Source organism: Rhipicephalus microplus, chromosome 1 (assembly GCF_043290135.1).
Source record: "Rhipicephalus microplus isolate Deutch F79 chromosome 1, USDA_Rmic, whole genome shotgun sequence".
In the NCBI taxonomy this organism is placed as follows: domain Eukaryota; kingdom Metazoa; phylum Arthropoda; class Arachnida; order Ixodida; family Ixodidae; genus Rhipicephalus; species Rhipicephalus microplus.
In genome coordinates, this window is record NC_134700.1 from 159,388,013 (window position 1) to 159,411,639 (window position 23,627).

The 23,627-nt window shown below is 46.3% G+C and overlaps 1 protein-coding gene across 3 annotated transcripts in view; it reads right to left on the reverse strand.

Moving 5' to 3' along the window:
• Positions 1–15,967, reverse strand: part of LOC142801708 (E3 ubiquitin-protein ligase ubr3-like) — a 145,158-nt gene extending 129,191 nt beyond the window's left edge. For all 3 annotated transcript variants that reach the window (XM_075887554.1, XM_075887553.1, XM_075887555.1), the window contains exons 1-4: positions 15,745–15,967; positions 8,309–8,522; positions 2,513–2,658; positions 496–645 (exon numbers count right to left, since the gene is read on the reverse strand). In XM_075887554.1, the coding sequence (XP_075743669.1) occupies positions 496–645; positions 2,513–2,658; positions 8,309–8,522; positions 15,745–15,955 (721 nt within the window). In that variant the 5' untranslated portion in view covers positions 15,956–15,967. The remainder of the gene's footprint in view (positions 1–495; positions 646–2,512; positions 2,659–8,308; positions 8,523–15,744) is intronic.
• Positions 15,968–23,627: the final 7,660 nt, after the last annotated feature.

The following is a 23,627-nucleotide window of genomic DNA, read 5'->3' on the forward strand; positions in this document are numbered from 1 at the left end:
ACTCTCTTTTCTGTGACGCCTCAGTCGCTTCAGTCGCTGCCCTTAAAGTGGCGGCCGACCTGAACATGTACGGATGTACAGCGAAATTGGTCCGACTTTCACAGTTCACCATACTTACAGCAACTGCCTGATTTCAACAAATAATGGTGGTGGTGCTGATGGTAGTGGTTAGAAGAGGAAAAGGCGCCAAATTTCTACAGCCCGGTAGGGAGCACGGCGCAGCACCTTAACAGATAAACAAGGCATTTACTGCGGGCGAGCGCAGTGAGCAGTCCTCCCCTTCCTGATAGAGAGTTCATGGAGTTTCGAACAACCACAGCGGCGGCGTGACTCGCGCGCGGCGTGTGCTGCTTGTTTTCAGCAAATTATAGTTATTTGCGTTGGTTTATGCAAATTTTCGACTTGATTTTCGAGTTCGCCACATGAAAATACGTATCACACACCATTTTTTTTTTTAAGTTTTTCGGTGTTCCTTCAAAGAGCCCTGTAACTTACTGGCAGCACTGCAGGTGAGTGTTCGGTAGCTGAGGGGGTTGGTGAGTGCGTGAGTCATAACTTGTCGCATGACAGCACCCATCTCGCTCAGCTGATGAAGCATGGTCAGGAAGCCATCTGCCTCTTGCACCGCCTTCTGGCCCACGGCTCCTGAAAATGAAGCAAACTAATTAATCAATTTCTGAGATTACATCAGCCAAACACACACCAGATCCTGAAGCAATGAGGAAATGAATTAACTCTGATCCTGCGAGTTTCATTAACACACAACTAAATCAAATTATACAGGCGTTTATGCACATCAGCACAATCAAAATGAGCCACTTCGATAAAAATCAAACCTGCATCGTTGAGCTTACCCGCAGAAACTATAAGAAGCTAAGCCACCACAGTGAAAAAACAAAGAAGACTAGCTGCATGGGCTCGTTTGGTGTTCTGTGTCAAGCTGTAACAAAAGAAACTTCAGTGGTTTCTCCAGTTAGGAAAAACCTCAGTGATGCCTCCATTTATAAGTCATTCACTGTGGCTTTTAGAGGGCTCTAATTGGAGCCAGTTATGCTTATGCCATGTTAGGAGGTTTTTCATAGTGCATGCAACATTATCCCGGATAGCTACGATATTGCTTGCAGTGGTTTGCAAAGGGCTATCTTTTAATAAATTTCATCACTCTAAAAGACTACTTGAAGCATAAAACCCTGAAAAAACTGCCAAGCTCCAATGCTGGGTGAAATGCCCAGATTTAGCAGATTCATCTTCCAACAGCAAATTGCCATGGGGACAAGCAACTCCAAATATTAGCCATGGCGGTATGAGAACATTCGTGTTCCTGCACCCTAAAGCAAGGCTGACAGTGAAGATTTATGGAAGACCTGGCAATGCAATTACAGTGACGAATCCATGATGAAAACGGTGGCATCGTTGGCACAAAGGAAAAATATCGCTACTAAAAAGGAAAACATCAATTCCGAGTTTTGCAGGCCAATGTCCCGATATGATTGTGGGGCACACCATAGTGGAGAACCCAACATTAATTTTCACCAGCCAGGGAATCAACATTTCAGAAATGCTACACTGGTGGTTCTGCATTTTCGCATAATTTAAATGCAGTCACTGTGAAGTCAACCTTTGCCTGTATGCCTAGCTGCACATCTTTTTAGCTGCTGAGCCAACACAATAGACGGTGTGTGATGAGGTCCCCTGACACCGCTAAGAAGATGATGAAATAGTGGCAAAAAGGTGCAAGCACGCGCACTGGAGCCAGGGCGGTTCACCCTCCTTGAAGATATCTACCTGCAGGTGCTTGGCGCGTGCCAAGGAAAAAAAAAAAAGAGCAAGCCACAATAGCCAATCAGAGATCAGACGATGCCAGAATCTGGAGAGAAGAAGACGCATTAGCCCGTCCTCAATTGGAAAGGAAACATTGGTGGAGTTACCCTGATGAACATGAATGCGCGAAGAACTCCGTACACGACACGTCTTCTGCCCCAATGAAGTGGATGTAGAGCCTGGCCCTTCTCATCCACGATCAGTGACGCAGCCACGACCATCAAGTCAAGCCCCAGCGCGTGTGCATATCTAGTCTTTGAATTGTTTCTAAAGAAGCTTTGTATATTATTTTGTTTGCTCTGCTTTTGTATTTGTGTTAATCTGTGCTCGTTCCTGTTTGAATATATGTTTGTGTGCCAAGCAACTTGTGTCCTTTTTCTTGCTGCCTTAAACAGCGTCTCTCGCACGATTCTTGAAGCCTGCTCCCCGAACCTTATTTAGTAACATGGTATTTGAAGCAAGCCTAGTTGTGAGCTTCAAACTACTATCGTACTAAGAGGGAGATAACTATCCGATGAAAAAATAGCACAATAAAGCATGGGACAAGATGAAGAAAACTACAGAACAAGGACAACTTACTTCTATCTATTCATCTATCCTTCTTAACTGGCAGATTCTTTAACACATGCATACTAAGAGATGAATTAAAACTGTGCCCTTCAAGAAAGCCAGGAGCAGCGGAGACTCTCACCGGCATCAACACTGTTGCTGTGCTCACGCAGGTGCTGGACAAGGCGCAAAATGACACGAGGCATCATAGACTCTGCCACACAGAGCAAATCTGGAGGTGCTGGTGGCTTGCCTACTTGTGCCTTGGGACCATGCCGGTGGCAGAACCTGTTTGTGAACGAGAAAAGCATGCTCAGGTGACAATGACGCAGGGACTACAGCAAAGCTCTGGAGACAAACAAGAACCAACATTGCTTCACATGCTACTTACAATGCAACAGCATAGCAGGCGTTCTGTAAAGTTAATGTGCTATCAAGAAAGTAGTAGGACTATAGTAACTTCATTTCGAACTATTTCTGGCTGTCCTTCGTCACTCGTCAAGAGACCCTACGGCTTCAATGTCACCAGGATCGGAAAGACATAGACACACTAGTGCAATTGCTAGTGCACTGCAAAGTTTACTGGCAGTGTAGCTTTACTTACAAATAAGATCAAAGAAGCTTGCCTCGTGGTATGAGCTTGGCTTGCACTAATAGCAAAAGCACTTGTGTAAATCAGCGCTATATCATTTTAAGAACTGTCACGTCTGTGGGTGCCTGCCATTACTGAGAGGTTGCTGCGGCATTTCACTAAATGCTGTCACCTGCTTTGAAAAAAAAAAAAAAAGAAAAGAAAAATATTGGTCATGTGGGGCCTTTTTTTTCCTCCTTGTGGTCATACTTACACAACTGCTTTCCATATTCAAAAATTTTTATTCGAGGAGATTTTCCCAAAGCAAGAAATAAAATGAGAAATTCGAAATCCATAATGTTCCAATGATATATTGGCAACACATTTTCAGCACAATACAGTGAAATACCGTTATAACAAACCTCAGATTATCGATTTTTTTCCCATTACCAAATATTTCGAAAATCCCCTCCCAATGTCAGTGTTCAATGTAAAAGTATTTACTTACTACGAATTTCAGAGCAACGAATGTTTCAGAATAACAAATAGAATTTGATCGCCCGCCAATCTTAATAGCACTTCAAAATAACGAATTACTAGTGGCGATCTACTGTACTTACTCCCATGATCTTCACACTTTCTACGCGCAAAATCGATGAAAAGTTGGAGGGGTGGAAAAACTTTCTGCGAAAACGTACAGGGCGAAAAAGAAAATGAAGTGGTCGCAAATCGGGATTCTCCCACCAGAAACTACAAACTTCTAAGTACTGATCGAGACTTACCTTAACGATAAAACCACAGGTTCAACACAAAGCGCTTTATTTGCAGACACTAAAGCCACTCTCCACTGTTTCAAGGGCGTTCGTGTGGAGACCCTTGACATAATAAAGAAGTTCCGCCTCAAGCTGGGAGTATTTTGCACTATGGCCCACGGAACATCCGACGCGTGTTGTTGGCCTCCAGCTTCTCGAGCTGTTGTCGCCAGTAGCGAACACAAAACTCCCCGACTCCGAAGTGCCTGCCGGCAACCCTATCGTCGTTGTTTAGAGCATGCTCAATCACTTTCAAACTAAAAGCAGCCGTGCAGCTTCCGTATCGACACATTGTGTTACCACACGCTGCACAGACTTTACTAACACGCCACAACTAAAGCCCCTATACCATGGGAAAAGTACAGCGTTCTTTTTATCTGCGCCGCTTCCTCCTCTCCCCACTGGAGCTTCTCGTCTTTTCGGGTGGATGCGGCGAAGAACCGGTTTTCGCCACTCGGCCCCATGTTGGATGCACCAAAGCGCCCCTGTGTTCCTTGTTCACCACATGCAAAGTGCAGGACGTGTGAGAGCATTTCTCTCAGAAGTGGTTAATGTTTCGAATTTCATGATTATCGTGGCTGTTCTCAAGCGCAGCCCGTGTCTCTAACAGCGTGCACGTCGCATGTGCTCCTAATGAAATTAACCCCTGGCACTTGAAAAAAAAAAACACTTTGTTGCAATACATACGTCGATGAGCCTAACTTTTTCATTGCGTTAAGATGATACTGTGCATTGAGTTATGAGAATACATTGCTAGAAATCGGCTAGTGGTAATTCCGACAGTGATGACACCACTGCGTTTTTCGACCTCTACATCACAGCACCATCTTGGCCGTCCAGCAATCCGAAATAGTTTTCGTGTGCAAAAACGACCTTTATCACCTTCATTATCTGCAACGCCTATGAAAACTTGTAAAACCTCAAGACAATGATTGCAAACTGTGCCGCAGAGGACAAACATCTCAGAACGGCGTACTGCGTGCACATGTCATGGGACAGGCAGAGGAGAGGTAGCATGCGAAACATCACGAAGTTCTGAGCAACCCATACATCAGAAGAGCCCACTGCATTTCCCGCAACAGTCACTGTAACGCAGTATATCCACCACAAGCCCATACTGTGACCTTTCATCAATCGTTTTTCCTGCGCACAGCCCAAGACTGGAATGACCTGCCCACCGAAGTCGCCACCATCATCGACACCAAAGCATTTAAACGGCTCATCGAAACTATCCCATCATAACTACCATTATATTGTTAGCCTTTGTAATACCCACTCCCTCATGTAATATCCCAACCGGGACCTTTGAGGTAATAAAATGAATGAATGAACCATAAACAATGTTGACATTGCTGAAGTTATAAAATATAGAGATAGTTTGTACACACAGGAACTATTACTTCCCAAACCGCGTGGCTTAAGACACTGCAGTTGCGATTTAAATATTACTTACCGCTTCAATAACTAGCATGCCGAGTTGACTGAATTTAATTTCAACCTGTTCGCAATAGACCTAGTTGTGTATATCAGTGCCAGATACACAAAAAAACACTAGGCCGCGAAAAAAAGTTTAAACGAGGTGCAATTCAACAACTTAAGCATGACTTGCAGCAGCTCTTCTACCGTAACATTGATGGTGAGCGCACCCAGTCTTGCTGAGAAAATCAATGCAGGAGAATCATTACATAAAGCCGTATGCGAGGCTCGGCACACGGCTACAGCTGTACAGAAACGGCTATAACCAATGCAGCAGCGGCGGCGCGCCACCGGCTCAAAAACAAACTGCAAGCTCGTGGCGTAATACGGGGGCGCCACTGTCGCAAGCAAAAGAAAAAGAAAGCAACGCGCCGGAGAGTAGGCGGCAATGGAGAGAGCAGATGTAATACTTTTACGAAGTATAGGGGCTTTAGCTGCAACGCGTGCTGGTCACTTTGGCTTGGATTGAATTGGGGCTCCGTGCACTGATAGTATGGATAGTTCTTTAAAGATGGCACTAGGCTTTGCGTCATCATCAGTGGTTGAAAGTAGGCATTACTGCTGCAATTGTCGCGAGTGCGATAATCAGTACTCGCGGAAAAATAATATATTTTTGTTGGCCGATTCGGAGAGGGAGGGTGCAAGAATTCTGCGAGTGCGAGGATTACGGGAGTAAATACGGCAAATGCCCAGCTCCATACTATGTGGCACTATTATCATCATCAAAGCTTTCGGATCATTTCTCCATTCGTTGCCGTATGCTATTGCAGCGCCTTCTATCGTTTTTGCATCCCCGTTCAGCGATTTGGTCAAGTTGAGCCTCGCCCGCTGTTCGACGCCGTTCAACAGTCGTTTAACAGTTAGTGTTTAACGATTAGTGTTATTGATTAGTGTCAATGCCTGGTTTAGGTAATCGTTTCTACGTTCTCCGTTCGCCATGAGCACCAGGAGCCGCATGAGAATGAAGCGGAGGCAGTTCTCTTTGCAATAAAAAATGGGCATCATATCACAAATAGACGCCAATAAAAAGCAAATCTACATAGCGAACGAGTTGGAGGTCGCACGATCAACTGTCGCGACCATCCTGAAGGATCAACAGAAGATCATCAAGATGCACCGAGGGTCCTAACTCGCACTGTCAAAAAAACGGCTCCGACTCGGGAACTTTCAGGACGTAGATGCTGGAGTGCTCACGTGGTTCCACGACGCACATTCTCAAAATATGCCGGTGTCGAGACCCATGCTGCAGGAAAAAGCCCGGCTATTGCTTTCGCTTTAGACATCAGGGGCTTCGAAGCAAGCACGGGGTGGCTCCATCGTTTCCGTGAGAGGAACGGAATTACCTGGCAAGTGATGCCAGGTGAACAAAATGGGGCAGACGCAGCAAGCACTGCTGCATGGAGGGGCGAAAAGTTCCGCAAAATCGTTGCTTCATATGAAACGGCGTTTTACTACCAGATGCTTCCTGATAAAACGATGCATTTTAAGGGGAGCAGCTGTAAAGGTGGCAAGCAATCCAAAGTCCGTATTTCGGTATTGTTCTACTGCAACGCCACAAGCACAAAGAAGCTGAAACCGCTGGTGATTGGTAAATATAAAAAGCCTCGGTGCATGAAGAATGTTGCATCATTACTGTGCGATTATCGGGCCAATTCACACGCATGAATGACGCGGGAGCTCTTTGAGTGGCTAATGAAGGTGGACGACAAGATGAGGCGAGCAGGCAAGAAAATATTATTATCGCCGACAACTGCTCGGTGCATCTTGTGAATGTTAGGCTGACTAATGTGCAGCTAGAATTCTTGCCACCTAACTGCACTTCGTTGCTACAGCCACTCAACCAAAGCATCATAAGAAGCGTCAAGGCCCATTACCTCAAATTCTTTGTTCAGCGATTGCTTATTAATCTTCGGCTGAAGCTGCCTACTTCAATCAGTGTGTGACAGGCTGCAGAAGTGGTTGCCGGGCCTTGGTGGAATGTTACGGCAACCACCATCCAGAACTGCTCAGGGAAGGCAGGCCTAGTATCAATTCAACATTAAGTTGACTCTGAACAAGGCAGCGAAGAAAGCGACGTGGGTGACATGTGGCAAGAAGCCATTGAAAGACTTGGGATGAATGCCTCGGCATGAATGAAAGGACTTGGGATGCCTAGGGAAAGACTTGGGATGAATGTTCAAGGCCTTTGTGGAGTGCGACAATGAAGCGTACATGTCAGCTGAACTGACAATCAATGACATCGTCAGCTCCGTTCGTGGTGACGAGGACACCACTGACGAGGATGCCAATGGTGAAAATGACGCTGAGACTGCGCCCGTGTGCCAGCCCAAAGAATCTCTTTCCGATGCCGACATCATGAAATACGTGTGAAAGAAGCGCACCTACTTTGGCAGGTGCAGCAATGCCGCCGATAAAGAGCATAAGAATGTGGACAACTTCAAAGCGTTTGTCTTGCAACAGTTGAGCGATGCCCCCCCCCCCCCTTTCACAGCACCCCCTTACTGGCCAAGATCACTGACTTATTCAAAAAAAAAAAAAAAGTGGGCTCATTTCAGGATATTTCACATTTTGTGTCTTTTCTCAATCGTAATTGAAACATGGGTTTGCAGATATGCACTTAACAAGGGTAAGTAGATGACTTTTGTTGTGTTTGAGATATTTAGTGCCAATTTTCGATGTTTTCACGATAACAATGTTTCAAAATAACGAACGATTTTCCGCGGTACCTTCGAATTTGTTGTATCAAGATTTCACTGTATTATAAAAAAACAGTTTGACAATAGGCTACTCTTCAATCTATAAAATTAACAAAATATTGAAAATGCACTTAGGAAAAAACACTGCCAGCATAAATCGATTTAGTGTTTCTTTCATGTCACCTTATCAGTGAAGAAAATCAAGCTAGTTTATGCTGGTAGGTGAATACAGGCATAGCAAGAGAGAACCATGTGAAGTGGCTAGAACTGTTTATTACCCCATTATCTGCCCCTGCAAATCTGCATTGCCAGGAAGGACACCCTCTTGGGCTGGCAAGAGTAACACGCTCTTGCCAGCCCATTCAAGCTACCATACTGCTCACCCATCCTCGCGCATGACACTGGCATCCCCGCAGTCGCAGGCACCTCCCGCCTGACTGCGGAACATGTTGAAGTCGTGGCCCTGGTGGTTGCCCTGCTGGAAGCATTCGGCACACAGAGACATGCAGGGTGAGATGCCGCACGTGCGACACCGGTACGCCACAAAGTTCGCCGTCCACACCAGGCCACACGTGGTGGCATTGTCGTACCGCCGCACTGCACAGAGACAAATCACACGTGAGGAAACAATTCAAACATGACAATAAAGTAAGGCACAAAAGTCACCAGTGACGTCGAACCAAGCTGCTTCATCTTTTTTTCTTTTTTTCATTTATTGCATCCTTAAAGGCACGAGGGCATTACATAAGGGGGGGCAACAAATACACTGTGAAGGTGTACAATTTAATGTGAAGAAATTATTATAAACAATACAGTTCTAAATACGCATATGATAGTTTGGCATATGGTAGTTTGGAAACTGTGCAGGAAACATAGGCGTGAGATCAGGCGGTGTGACGCGAGAGATAGTAGTTGGATTGATTGTTTTAGGGTGGTGATGCTGATTTCTCTGGAGAACTGTGAGGTTATAAAGCGGGCAGCGCAGTTTTGGACTGATTGTAGTTCGTTAGCGAGATATGCCGGGGATGGATTCCAAATGGACGATGCATACTTGAGCTTTGGACGTACGTATGTTAAGTATGCTAGTTTTTTAACGTCAGGAGATGCTGATTTTAGATTACGGCGCACAAATCCAAGCGTGCGCAGAGCGTCTGAGCAGATGGACTGCACGTGCAGCGCAAATGAAAGAGTTCATGTGCACACCGAGATACCCGTACGATGAAGCCGAATCAAGAGGAAGCGAATTGATAAAGTAGGTATGATTAACAGTGGCGCACTTACGGGAAAATGACATCGATTTGCATTTGGTTAGGTTTAACGACATTGATGAGTCTTGGCACTACAGTGCAACTGTGTTGAGGTCTTGTTGTAGTTTAGGGCTGGTTTCAATGTTGTGAATGGTGTAGTAAATGACACAGTCGTCCGCAAACAGTCGTAGTTTTGTTTGAATGTTTGTGGGCAGGTCATTTATGAATATTAAAAATAGAATGAGTGATAAGCCCGTGCTCTGAGGTACACCTGATGATACTCTAATTAACGAGGAGTTATGATTATTAGCAGAGGTGCATTGTTTACGGTTAGAAAGGAAGTGTTCAACCCAGGAGACAATACTCGGTGCAATGCCAAGTGAATGAATTTTGCTAAGTAATAGATTATGTGGTGTGCGATCAAAAGCTTTAGAAAAATCAAAGAATATGGCATCGATCTGAAGGTTATCATCCATGCTTTTTAGTAGGTCATGGGTAAACTTGGCCAATTGGGTCTCGCATGAGAAGTGCTTTCGGAAACCGTGCTGGTGGTTATAGAAGAAATTTATTGATTCAAGGTGAGTCACGATGTGAGAAGATATGTGTTCCAGTAATTTAGAGGGAATGCTAGTCAGAGAAGTCGGGTGGTTGTTTGCTGGATTAGTTCGTTCTCCAGTTTTGAAGATCGCGACTATTCGGCCTATCTTCCAATCGTCTGGAATTTCGCTTGTTTCTATGGACTGCATGAAGATGAGGCAAAGAATCTGAATAATCACTGTGACGGTGTTAACTAAAAGTTTGGGGGTCAAGTGAATGAAAACATCAAACTTGTCCACACTGACACAAAAAAAAGCATGCAATGGATATATGACAAGATGCACAAAATATATAGTAAATTCAAGGCTATGATGCAGCATAACCATAAACACTAATGCTACCACTTTTTATAGTTGAAGCATGCAAAAATTACCACATGCAGTAAACACAATTACAACCACAAGTACCACGATTGCTGTGGGGGAACTTTAAAAGAAAGTGCATAAACATCAGAAAGGAAACTGATTTAGCCACATGGTACATACCGTTCTAACTATATCTTTATGTCATGAAGACAGAGAAAGCTATCACAAAACTATCTCTCAGATTCGGTGTTGCATCAAAGACAGTTCTCGGTTTCTCAGTGACTGCATGGAGAATATGTTTGTGCAACTGGTAATGCTTGCAATGGTGGTCCCAGACAAAACATGCACTATATTTTCTGTTTGTTTCTAAAGAGACGATCTCATGAAAGATGAAAAATATTCAGCTGCTCTCGACTTTACATACATGCAGACGATGCATGTAATAGAAAGCTTGGTGTTCAACTTTCAATGTGTGAAAGTGCCACTTTAGCTGACACCAAAATTACAAACTTTTTTTGCAGGGTCCACCAGGGCTGCGACGCCACTAAAACACAAGCAACTCATATGGCACCAATTGCTGCCATTGATTATGAAAACTGATTGTTGATCCGAACAGAGGGTGTGTCAATACTACATAGTTTTGGTTAAGGAATATTTTGCCATGTGATATGAACAGACGTTTTAGTGAAACAAGTTCACAATATACATGGTACACTGCAATGTCATACTTTTCTTGTTGAATCAAACTGATTTAAATATGCAGCAAACAACTTTACACTCCTCATATAGTGAGCATGTCACTGGGGGATTCCTTCACCAATGCTTGGGTGACAGGTCAACGCCAGAGATAAGGAAATGCTGACAGATAACAAAAGTAGGGGAAGCTATCCAAGGCCGTGTCACCTGCCCCTGTCATCCACGATAACACACAAGCCCTGCCTCACCAACATCCCTGCAGCAAAATTTCCGGCTGGAAAATTGTAATTTGCCAGGAACTGTTTATGTATGCCAGCTGAAATGGGCCTGCCATTTTTCACATAAAAAGGTTGTAAAGCTGTTAACACAGCTCATTCAGACTGTGAACAAGAAAAAGATCAAGACTGTGCTGCCTGTTTCATTCTGAAACAAATTTTTTGCATTAATTAAAGAGACTGTAAAACAGGACAAAATTGATACAAACCTTCTTTTTTAATGGAACAAATTATTGATTAGACTAAAAAAATACTTACGATTAAGGAAAGTGAAATTGCGACTTTTCTTCAAATTTTATATTGCAATTTGAGCAGTGGCAGAGCAGTGTGAAAATGTGCAAGACACTTCAGCTTTGCTTTCAAGAATGAACTACGATAGCATAATCTAGTCCCATTCGCATCGCCTTCCAATTCGCTAGCCAGGCTTTACTTGGAGATATAAGGTGAAAATATAACTCGTACTTGGAGATATAAGGTGAAAAATCACTGCGTATAGCATTGTCACGATGTGCATAAGTGCCCAGCACATTTTTCTTGAGCAAGCGGAATGAACTCAGAAAGGCGACAAGATGTGACAAACACAACCTTAACCTCATACACGGACAAATGCACAGAGGAACACTGTCTGCCTCACCAACTAAATTACTAAAGCGTCACTGATCTGCCAAAATGACATGTGTCTCTCTCGCTGGTCGTTCACACTTGTAACCTGATGCTGTCACAAGGTCGTTGCTTGTTGAATGTCTCAGCACCAGCATCTCCACTGGCGTAGTAAGGTGCTGTGCTTATGAGGCGAGAAGAACGGGCGTTGCCCAAGTTCAGCTGGATAAGACACAAGCCGGTTGATACTCCTAGCACACCCAGCCTACGCTGTTCCTTGAGTACTTCGCAAGAAAAGAAGGCAGCCCGCCCTAGCTTGTCCCACTCCGCAGTGCAAACGCTAACGTATCTTGGAAGCTCGATGCACTGCCAGCCAACTGGACAACCAGAGCAAGGAGACGGCAGCTCGCCGAGGCTGGAACTCAGGCGTGCTTCCAAGCTTTGAAGTATGGGGGCAAAACACAGACTGTCTGATTTTTGGTCGTCTTCTCCGTCGTCCTGGCCCCACCATTCTCTCGTGCTCGTGTTAGCCCGCCAAAATGGCACGTCTATGCGCATCTTCGCTTCTTTATCATCTTTGATTCGCTTTTCTTCATGTTTCATTCGTTTTTTCTGGCACCTTCGTCTTCTATAACAAGTCATCCTCCATAACAAGCACCAATTATGTGAGATATTGACATTAAAGAGCATTGATGCTAGGGTCCAAAGAGCTAATTATACACTAACGCACTCGTGAGTCGACTTGCTCATTGTCGAATTGAACCGTGAGTCTGAGTGAGTCTGGGCAAGCAATATTTTTGTGAATTTGAGTCTAAGTAAGCTTGGTTGAAAAAAAGTCACGGTTTCGCCTAAAGGGTGAAGCAATGAATGCGATAGAAACATATTTGAACGTTTCACAAAGCAAGGCTAGCATTTTTAGGAGCAACATTAATTGTAAAAAAACATGCGCTAGCTAAGTAACCAAGTTTCCTGCGGCACAACCACAGTAGATGACCACAACAAGGCTTGTGCGTGGTGACGGCGTTGATGAGAAGCGCCTCCCGTGGGCAGCGCGTGCTGGTACTAGTGTCTATATGTCTGTGTGTCATCGCTGGTGGCAGTTTGCTATGTGTAGAGCGCATCTAGGTATACGTGAACGGCCGCTGCAGACACACCTTTGGCGGCGTTTTTTTTTTTATGTGTTGAGAGCGCAGCCTGTAGAAGCTCCCGTCTGCTGTGGAGGCAAGAGCCGTGCGCTGACCGTTGCCACAATAGCGCGGCAACAATGAGCTTTTGTAAAGTAGCAACGCATTCTTCCACTGTCTCACTTATGTGCTGAGCATGACACTGAGCCGTCGCCGAGCCAGGATGACGCTGATTGAACGTTTGAAATGATCCCAAAGCAAGACGATTGCACATTAATATGCGTCATTTGTCCATTGATATCAGCTGCAGTAAAGGTGCTGGAAGTAGAAGCGGTAGCAAAGCCAGACTGCAAATCCACTGGCTTCCGGGCAGAGAAAATCCGATGTCCCTCCATGCCTAGGCAGATAAGCAGCATCGCTTTTCTGCGTTCAGCTAGAAGCTCTGAAGCACGAGAGGCCTCCATGTAAGTCTGAAAGGCCTGCTTTCACCAATCCCACTAAACTGCCAGATTACCAGGCAAAGGCAGGAAAGGTGGGGGTGGTTGCAATGCTGAAATACTTAGTGTGGTGATGCAACAGAAATTCCCAGTAATCTTGCTCTTGCATCGCGTGAAACCCGATCGCCAATATGCTGCATTTGTAACAAAACGGGAAGTCGTGCATCCGATGCATGAACAATATCTTTAATGTCCCCATGCGCCCATCGTCATGTTGTTTCATATACATCACGTTTTGCTCCCGAGTGGACACATTGACCGTGCTGTGGTGGAATGAAGTCTGTGCATGGCATTGGTCGTTTAAACTATACTTAAGCACCTACTGAAATTACAATTGTGAGGTGCTCTCGATCTATGTGTGAGACAATACATGCACTATATAGCAGTCCAGTTTGTTGATTCTGAGCCTGCTGCTGGTGATAATGATGAATAGTAGCTCAGCCCAATGTGATGGGTGTCTGATGACAAGACTTGCCAGACATGACTAAACAAGGTCTGCTGCTTCAAGCACTTGTGAGGTTTCGCAGTAGAATACATAACTGCGCTGCAAACTGCGACATGGTTTCGATTTCAGCACGAACTCTGACTGTTATACTTTGCAACCACCAGGATTTTTTCACTCTCAGACGACACATTATCCTTAGCTCACGATGCATTAACTGATTGCGCATTTTCTGTGAAATGGGCCCTTCAACGGTATCGCATAAAAATCCTTCTGTCCTTGTGTCATGGCTCACCAATGAATGAGAAAAATGCACAGCAAAATGAGTCTGCCTATCCTCCGTCTTTAGATTGTAGGCATGCTCCGAAGAAAGTCATTATGCATCGTTAAGCTGGCTGATTGAAATTTTCCCGCAAGAGATGTAGTATGGAGCCAACAACTTCACGACAGCATAAGCGGCGCAGGGGTGTAAGCGAAAAATTATTCGAGGAAGAACACGGGCCCGGTGTGTCACCGCTAGCTACTCCACTGAAGCAGCATAACCACCAGCCTCACCGCAGTTCGTTCTTGCACTGGGTTTCACCTTTTGTTAGAGAAAATCGGCCACTGCAACAGCCACCCTCCCAAGGGCGCCAGCTGCCTAGAGGTGGTATTTGCAAGTCCTAACTAGTCTACATGACAAGGCGTGTTCACGATTCAAAGAGCCCTCCCTCCACACATTACCAAGCAATGCCCGTTTTGAGAATCGCACAATGAGTGGAGTAGACGAGCCATCTTCACAAGGTAGCAGGAACACTGTGATTGCTGCACAAGATGCCTATTCTGAAGGTGACAGTATTTGAAAGCAAATTAATAAATTACTTCTTTAATAGCTAGACCACTTCTGAAACCTTATGCCGTCTCGCTTTTATTACTTGCAAAGCGAAAGCAGGGGCGAACTGATATGTGACATTTGCATATATGACGAGATGCGGAGCCTGATTTCCGAACCAAGTCCTGAGCTGGAGACCGAAGTAACATATGATTTAACACTTTCCGATGTGGCCCTGAACACCACCACAAATCCAGGCCCACGGGCGGCGAGATTTCCGCAGGAACTTCACAGGGTTAGCCCGTAGCACGTGCGAAACAACGCTCGGCTGCACGCAAACAAACGAGTGATCCGCAGAGCTATCGCACTGCTGGCCCGTCAAGAGAAAGTTGGCGGAGAGGCGCGTGCCAAGTTCGGTCGGCTATTAGGCTGGCATCTAGCGAAGGGAAGCGATTGCGCAACCGCTATAAAACGCATCGCCAACTCATGGCCGTGCGAAACCTCGCGAGTCCAAACAGCGCAGCAGGGTCCCGTGAACACGGAACGCCGTGAATCGACGGAAACGCACAGAATTCAACTCGGGCACGTCGTTGTTTCCAAACAGATGCGAGCGCTAGACGGTCGGCGTTGAACTCGTATCCGCGATCACTGCGAGAGGGCTGAACGAGGCAGCCGGAGACGCCGCACCTGTCACTTTCGCATCGTTCACGATTATTCAGGGCCACGTTAATTCATCGAAAGGACCAACGCGCTGATGGCAGCGGTAGGCGGAACCGTTTTTTTTTTTTTTCCGGAGGCGAACACGCATCACGACTCGCGTAGCGTTCCCCGATTAGTCAGAATGGGATGCACAGGGAGATTTTCTTTCTGCGCGTCCGTAGCGCAAAACCAACGAACCTAGATGCAACTACACGAGGCACGATTTAAATACGACTATTCAAGCAAAATAACCACGGACTGCGCTGTAACCGCGTTAAATGCACGCCAGTGGTTCGTATAATTTAACACGCAGGTGCGCCTACGCGTCAAGGACTCCGTGGAGTCCCACGGACAGGCGAAAGCGATTGGAACGAAAACAACTATCGCGCTGCGACTGTAACCATGCTGCTACAGAGTTGCACGACTGTCCTCACTGTTCGGTGCCTTCTGCTACTGACGCGACGAGTCCTGCGGTATGACACCTCGACAAACGCGAGCTTCCGACAAAACAGACTGGGTTGCTTACCTGTCTGGGAGAACTCGTCGGGGGTCTTGCCTCCGGCCATGAGCCATTTGCACCAGTCTATAGTGTCCCATATGTCAATGGGCTTGCGAGGGTCCAGAATGATGTCCAGCAGTTCGTTCAGCTGCCTCGGGTTGTTTGTTCTTGCGCATTCTGATTGAAAATATGCAGCAGCTCCTTTCTTTCCCTTTTTAATCAACACTTCGGCGGCCATTTTACATTTCCATTTGCCATCCAGAGTTGCCAGGCGCTTTCTGAAGGACGTCCAGAAACGGAGCGTCGGCAGCGTCAGTTTCGGTTCCATGCAGCGGCGAAGGCGGGGCCACCGAACCTGTGCCGTCGTCTCGGCTAGTGCTACTAGCCGCCATTGCAGCCCGTTTTGTTTTGTTTCCCTGGGATTATGGCTCATACCCACTCAGGGGGATTGGCCAAGAAAGTGTAGTGCAGTTTTTCTGTGATCATTTTAACTTTGTGTATTGAATTGGTATTATAATAAGACTAAAGTAAAAATAAGAACAACATAAAAAGAGCAAACGAAAAAAAAAATCAAGTTGAGCAATTTTGAGATTTCACGTACGAAGGCACTTCTTTTTTCTTGCACATTGAGAAACATGATATTGGTGTTGCCGTTTTGCGTAGCAAATCAATGCGTCACTGAGAAATGTGAAGTAACGCGGTGCGTCTGCTCTGACCTCCTTCTTGACGTCTCATGGTTTCGCTCTTTGTTTGTTTCGATCGGCGTTTGTTTCGCTCGACCTCTATTTCTAATTTTCGTGGTACTCACTTGGGTGGGCGGGAAAGGTCAATTATAGTTCGATTGCTCTAAATTTAAGCGGCAAATATTTTATAGTATCAGAATAATGCGCAGAAGTATATCATCGATACACAGAAGTGCGATATTTCAAGAGTTGAATTCACGAGTCTGCAAAAACTAGGGCAGTGTTCGAACGTATATCTCGTCTTCAAAGCAGTTATACAAAGATGGCGGTTATGACGAGTTTGCTTGCTCGCAGCCGCAGTGGTCATCTAGTGACTAAGGTACTCGGCTGCTAAGCCGCAGGTCACGGGATCGAATCCCGTCTACATTTTCGATGGAGGCGAAAATGCTGTAGGCCCGTGTGCTCAGATTTGGGTGCACGTTTAAGGACCGCAATTATATGTTCGAAATTTTCGGAGCCCTTCACTACGGTGTCTCTCGTCACCAAACGGTGGTTTTTGGGACGTTAAACACCACATATCAATCAATCAAATGTTTGACCACCACCACCACGTCCATTCCGCATGCGTTCGTATATATTTTTGCGCATCGTGCAGACGCCACTCCTCACAACTAAACTATTGTTTTCCGCCATGTTTCAGCGCTAATTATAAATAGGCCTATTTATCCTCCCGCGTCTGACTAAATCTGCATGCGGCACAACCAAGGAAGATTAAATGGGCACACCGCTAGTCGACGAGGACGCATTCGGCATAGCTTTCAGATATGAAGAGAACGCCGCTGTGGGCACGTCATGCACTTGATTGTGACTTTGTGTGTGCATGATGTACTGATGCATTTGCCCCATGTGATCCTCCCACTCACGCACCGGAGCGGGCAGGGAATGAATTTGGCTTGCGAAGGCTACACGGGGCAGGCGAAGGACACGAGTTTGAAGCTCGCCTCCTCGCATCGTGGTTTAGCGCTGCTTCAAGGCATACGCTTTCTGGATTCTAGAAGAGTTATTGGCAAAATTATTGTGGCACAATCATCTTTATTGGGCGTACAACTATTTCTGTGCAGCGTCATTAACTAAAATTCATTATGTCACCAGGTGAGGGACCCTTTAAACGCCAGCTGTCTGAGAGATGGTGACAGGTTGCGTGGCCATGCCGGCAGCGTCCAGCGCAGCGCGGATACGAGGATTATAAGGTGGTTTCATTCCAAGTATGCTTATCCCGGCTCAGTAAGCTTTCGACCTTGCATCACGTGATGGTCGCATACTACGATTGCGGTTATATAGTATAGTCCTTCAATAAAACGATTTGCTGGTAGCCATTCCACGAATGCTTATGTAGACTGGATCACGGGAAAGACAGCCATTTTTGTTGAGTCAGACCACGTTTGCTTCTAGAAGGTCAGGTTTTAGTGCGGTTATCCATCCAAGAGATGTTTGGTGCCATTGGTGAGCGTAACCCACGGTGGCGTAACCTCACTACGTAAGGAAACAAATGCAGGTGGGAAACGTGGACCAGCAGACAATAAAAAAACAAAAAGGAGTGGCAAGCAGATCTAAACGTGCCCAGCATTTCTAATACACAAGTGACGCACGAAACGTGCTCACAGGTATTGATGAACACAAATATTCGTCTCATTTGTTACTTCGCTGTGTCTGAAAAGTGCACCTTTTTCGCAAACGGAGTCTGTGCAACGAGTGCAGTGACCTTTGTGCGCCCAATAACTACAGCAGAAGCGTTCCGGTGAGCGTCCAAAGCCAGCCAAGACGTACAATTCTCCCCACCGCTAGATTAGGGTGGATAAGGGCACACGAGTGAGCGTCCTTGGTGAGCGTAAACCCACCTCCTCTCCGCGGCACAAAGTACGCGTGGGAGATGAAAGCGTGCGCCACTGCGTCGTGACGATGTGGCGACGCGCGCTCATTGCACCATCTTGCTGGTAATGCTGAAAACACGGTGACTTTCCCCTCCCCCAGCGATGCCCGTCACCAGCGGTAAGTGGTAGATATAAATAGCTTGCCATTTTAACGGTGAAGGACGAGCACCTCTGTGGCTCAGTGGTTAATGCCTCACACTCACACGTCTCAGGGATTCCGCGCGCCATAGTATTTTCCTGCATTATTTTTCTTTCTATCGTTTTCATATATATATATATATATATATATATATATATATATATATATATATATATATATATATATATATATATATATTTATATATATATAAGATCTAACAGACAATAATGATAAGGAATGTATAGGGGAAGTTATTAGAATAACTTCCCATATACATTCCTTGGCATTATTTTCAGTTAGATCTAAATATTATTGTGTCAAAAAACATGGAAAAACGAACCCTTAGGTATACATTTCTTTCCCTTATATATATATATATATATATATATATATATATGTATAAGGGAAAGAAATATATATATATATATATATATATATATATATATATATATATATATTGTAACATACTAGAAAAAGGTAGAGAAGAGAAGCAGAGGAAGACGAAGAGTCTTGGCACGACCTCAGTGGGCTGCCGCAAACGACCATCGTTCACCTCCTGTAAATAAAACCATCTTATCACAGCTCGCTGTTACAGTTGTGGTGGAGGTGCTGGGTAATCGACACCCGAAGACGGAAGGTGAACCGCAAGTTCTTCGACGGAGCCGTCGCATTGCTGGACTTCCACCGAATCCATCTGGTCTGGACATGTCCCACAACGCAAATGAACACCGACCCCTCTCGACTTCTGCACCGACCAGTTCGGCTCCACAACTGAGAGATGCTCGTCCCTTTGCCGGCAGACCAGATGAAGACGTCGAGGCTTGGCTCATCCATTACAAACGGGTGAGCGCCGCTAACAAATGGGATGCCGCTTCTCAGCTTTTGTACGTCGTGTTCTTTCTGAAGGATACTGCATTAATGTGGTACGAGAATCGGGAGGAAACGCTAACGACGTGGGACAGATTTGTTTCTGAAATCAAAGAGCGATTCGGCGACCCAACAACGATAAAGAAAAGAGCAGAACAGATGCTAATGCAACGTGCTCAAGTGCCAGGTGAAACTTGCACGACCTACATTGAGGAAGTCATAAAGCTATGTAGGACCATTGACTCCGGAATGTCTGAGAAAGACAAAGTCGGGCAAATTTTAAAAGGAATCGCCGAGGATGTTTACAGTTTCCTCATCGCGAAAGACACCTTGACATCTGTCACCGATGTCATTCGTCATTGCCGCACTTTTGAACAACTAAAGACGAGACGCATCACGCCGAAGTTCGGCTGGCTACCCAATGTGACGACCATCGCGAGCATAGACAGCAACCAGGCGCTTGATCTTGCAACAACAATCTGGCAGATATTACGTGAAGAACTCGGCCTGTACGCGCAAGTGGCAAACCGCCCAAGCACTCATCCCCCCTATCAGCCACCAGAGTTCGAGCGAAACGTTGCTTCATTCTCCTCGCACTGAGTGGCGGAGGGCTTTGAGGATTCTGATGCCACACCTCAGTATCAGCCACGTCTGTATACGATAGAGGCCCTGCCTATGACGCACGATCACGATGAGCACAGCCACATTCTTATACTCAGGGCTCTCAGCCAGACTACGTCCCCTTGCGGCAAGGGCAGTACCAACCCTACTACCAAGATGTAACTTACGACGAATACAATGAATTCCAGAGAGCGGCAGAAACCCGTTCTTCGCGTGATAACGAACTTCCTCGCCGACAGCAGCGGCCTAGGATTCGTTCCATTGAATATAGTATAAACCGTGATCCTCCCGTGTGCTACAACTGTGGTTTCACTGGGCATATCGCTCGGTATTGCCGCCAACAACGCCACCAATCACGAGGAACACCAGCCATGTCTTCGCCACCAAGACCCGGTGCTTCATATGACCTGCGGACAACCGACTTGTTTCCAAGGGACCGTTTTTCGCGCGAGACCAGATGCAGTGATCCGCCAGCATCCGAGTGGAGTTTGACACCACCATCCAACCGTTCTCGTCGCTCGCCGTCTCCTGTGCGTCGTTCTTCTCCGCCGCCGGGAAACTAGCATCCGCGGCCAATGGAGGTCAGGTCGCCGGACGGTCTTTTCAAGATATACCTCTGCCTATTGTTATGATCAAAAACAAAGTGAATGTGTTGATTGATGGAATACCGACGATGGCGTTAGTTGACACTGGGGCGACTGTGTCTGTGATGAGCGTCGCCTTCAGAATCTGCTTAGGTCGCAAAGTTATGTTTTCATGGGACGATACAATCACCTTTCGTGGTGTAGGAGGCGAGTGGCTTAATCCTTTTGGTATATGTGTTGTCAGTGTTTCATTGGCTGGAAAAGTATTTGTATCGGAATTTCTGGTTCTATCTCGTTGTTCGCACGATGTCATTCTTGGTATCGATTTCCTGGAGCAATGCGGTGCTTCCGTTGACTGTGGTAGTGGGGAAATATCACTAAACAATTTGTTTATACCGTCGCTTTCCGAAGAAGACTACCGTGGCGAAGACAGGAACACACTTAGTGTGATTGATGAAGTGATAGCACCATCTTGGTGCCTCACACCCGTTCGAGTCTCTTCTACAGTGGTTGATGATGCTTGTGTTGACCTCGTAGTGGGGCTTCTACGCAAGAACTGTTTTAAGAAGGACATACTTGTGCCTTGTTCTGTTGTGTGCATGACAAAAGGAGTAGCAACATTGTGGGCGCTGAACTGTTCTGCCACGCCGGTTGTGCTTCCTCGCGGAATGAAGATAGCTCTCTTTGATGAAGCCTCATGCAACTCGATAGCAGCAATAGCTACGGACCTCCCCACCTCTTCCTCTGCTTGTGATATTCGCCATAATGAAGATCTAATGCTCGCTATGATCAGCAAGACTCTCAGTACAACGGAACAGTAAGCGCTGGTGCAGGTCCTTTCCCGGCATGTTGCTGCTTTCGACTTCAAACATAGAGATGCACCCCTTCAGTTACCTTCGTCCCGCGCTCGTCACAGAATAGACACTGGCTCTGCACACCCCATCCACCAAAAGCCCTACCGAGTGTCATCCTCTGAGCGCAAAGTTATCGCCGAACAAGTAAAGGACATGCTGAACAAAGGGGTCGTGCAAGAGTCGTCCAGCCCGTGGGCAGCCCCGGTCATTCTTGTCAGGAAAAAGGATGGTTCCTGGAGATTCTGCGTAGATTACAGGTGTCTAAACACTGTGACGAAGAAAGATGTATATCCCTTACCGCGGATTGATGACGTCATAGATTGCTTGCATGCCGCTTCCTATTTTTCAGCGCTTGATTTGCGCTCAGGTTATTGGCAAATACCTATGGAACCCGGCGACAAAGAAAAGACTGCTTTCGTAACTCCGGACGGCTTATTTGAATTTAATGTCATGCCTTTTGGCCTTTGTAATGCTCCAGCCACCTTTGAAAGATTTATGGACACAGTGTTACGTGGTCTGAAATGGGAGATATGCATGTGCTACCTTGACGATGTTGTGATCTTTGGTCGTACGTTTGAGGAACATAACAACCGTCTCAGTCTAGTTCTCGACTGCATTGAAAAAGCTGGGCTGGTTCTGAATTCTAAAAAAAAATGTCGCTTTGGCGAACGTCAAACTCTCGTGCTGGGGCACTTGGTCGACAAGGATGGCGTGAGACCCGATCCTCGCAAGATAGAAGCAGTGAGCTCTTTGAAATCACCGCAGTCCGCACGAGAACTTCGCTCATTTGTCGGCCTATGCTCATATTTTCGTCGTTTTGTTCCACGATTTGCGGAGATCGTGTATCCGCTGACAAACGTCTTGCGACAGGATGCAACCTTCAACTGGACACCAGAGTGTGACGCCGCATTCTCACAACTTAAGTTTGCACTAACGTCAGCAGCACTGTTGCGTCACTTCGATCCATCTTGCCCGACTGAGGTCCACACGGACGCTAGTGGTATCGGTGTAGGTGCGGTGCTTGTACAACGTCACAATGGCGCAGAGCATGTTGTGGCATATGCCAGCCGTTGCCTGAGCAAATCAGAATGCAATTACACAGTTACGGAACAGGAATGTCTGGCAGCTGTTTTCGCCGTACAGAAGTTTCGTTGTTATCTTTACGGGAGGCCATTTAAGATAATTACCGATCACCATTCGTTATGCTGGCTGGTCGGTTTGCGCGACCCCTCTGGCCGCCTCGCACGTTGGGCGCTGCGACTTCAGGAATGCGACTTTACGGTGTCGTACAAGAGTGGTCGTCGTCACGCTGTCGCAGACTGCCTCTCCCGGATTCCTCTTGCGACTACTGACTGCGATGCTGAGAATTTTGACGGCTGCCTTGCTGCTGTTACAAGCACGTTCCCCAACGCAGCTGATTTCCAGAGAGAACAACGCAGCGATCTTAACTTGGATCCTCTTTTTGCCGCCGCACGCGCCTCCCAACACAGCGGTCGCTTTACTATCCAAAACAAGTTGCTCTATAAAACTAACTACTCCAGACCTGGAGCACGTTTTCTTCTAGTTGTCCCCGAGAGCCTTCGCTCCGATGTTCTACGTGCCATGCATGACGATGCGACGTCCGGTCATTTAGGCTTCATACGAACGCTAAACCGCACGCAGGAACGCTTTTACTGGCCCAAGATGTACGAAACGACGAAGCGTTACGTCGCTAGCTGCGAGACGTGCCAACGTCACAAGCGCCCGGCCACCGCTACACCAGGTCCCCATCAGCCGTTAACACCACCCAGCACACCTTTTGAACAAGTAGGAATTGACAGTATGGAACCATTTCCATTATCTAACAATAAGAAGCGTTGGATAATCGTCTGCGTAGATCATCTTACGCGGTATGCCGAAACCGCAGCTATTCCCTCTTCTACCGCTGCATCCCTGGCGGACTTCTTGCTTCACTCCGTGGTCCTTCGCCATGGCCCACCGCGTGTTATTATCAGCGACCGTGGCCGCCAGTTCACTGCCGATGCCGTTGAAGAATTACTACGCATATGCACAACACAGTTCCGTCATTCCACACCGTATCACCCGCAGACGAATGGCCTCGTTGAACGGACTAACAGAACGCTGATCAACATGCTTGCCATGTACGTTTCTTCCAATCACAAGAACTGGGATGAAGTGCTGCCTTTTATCACGTACGTGTACAACACGGCAAAACATGAAACAACGAACT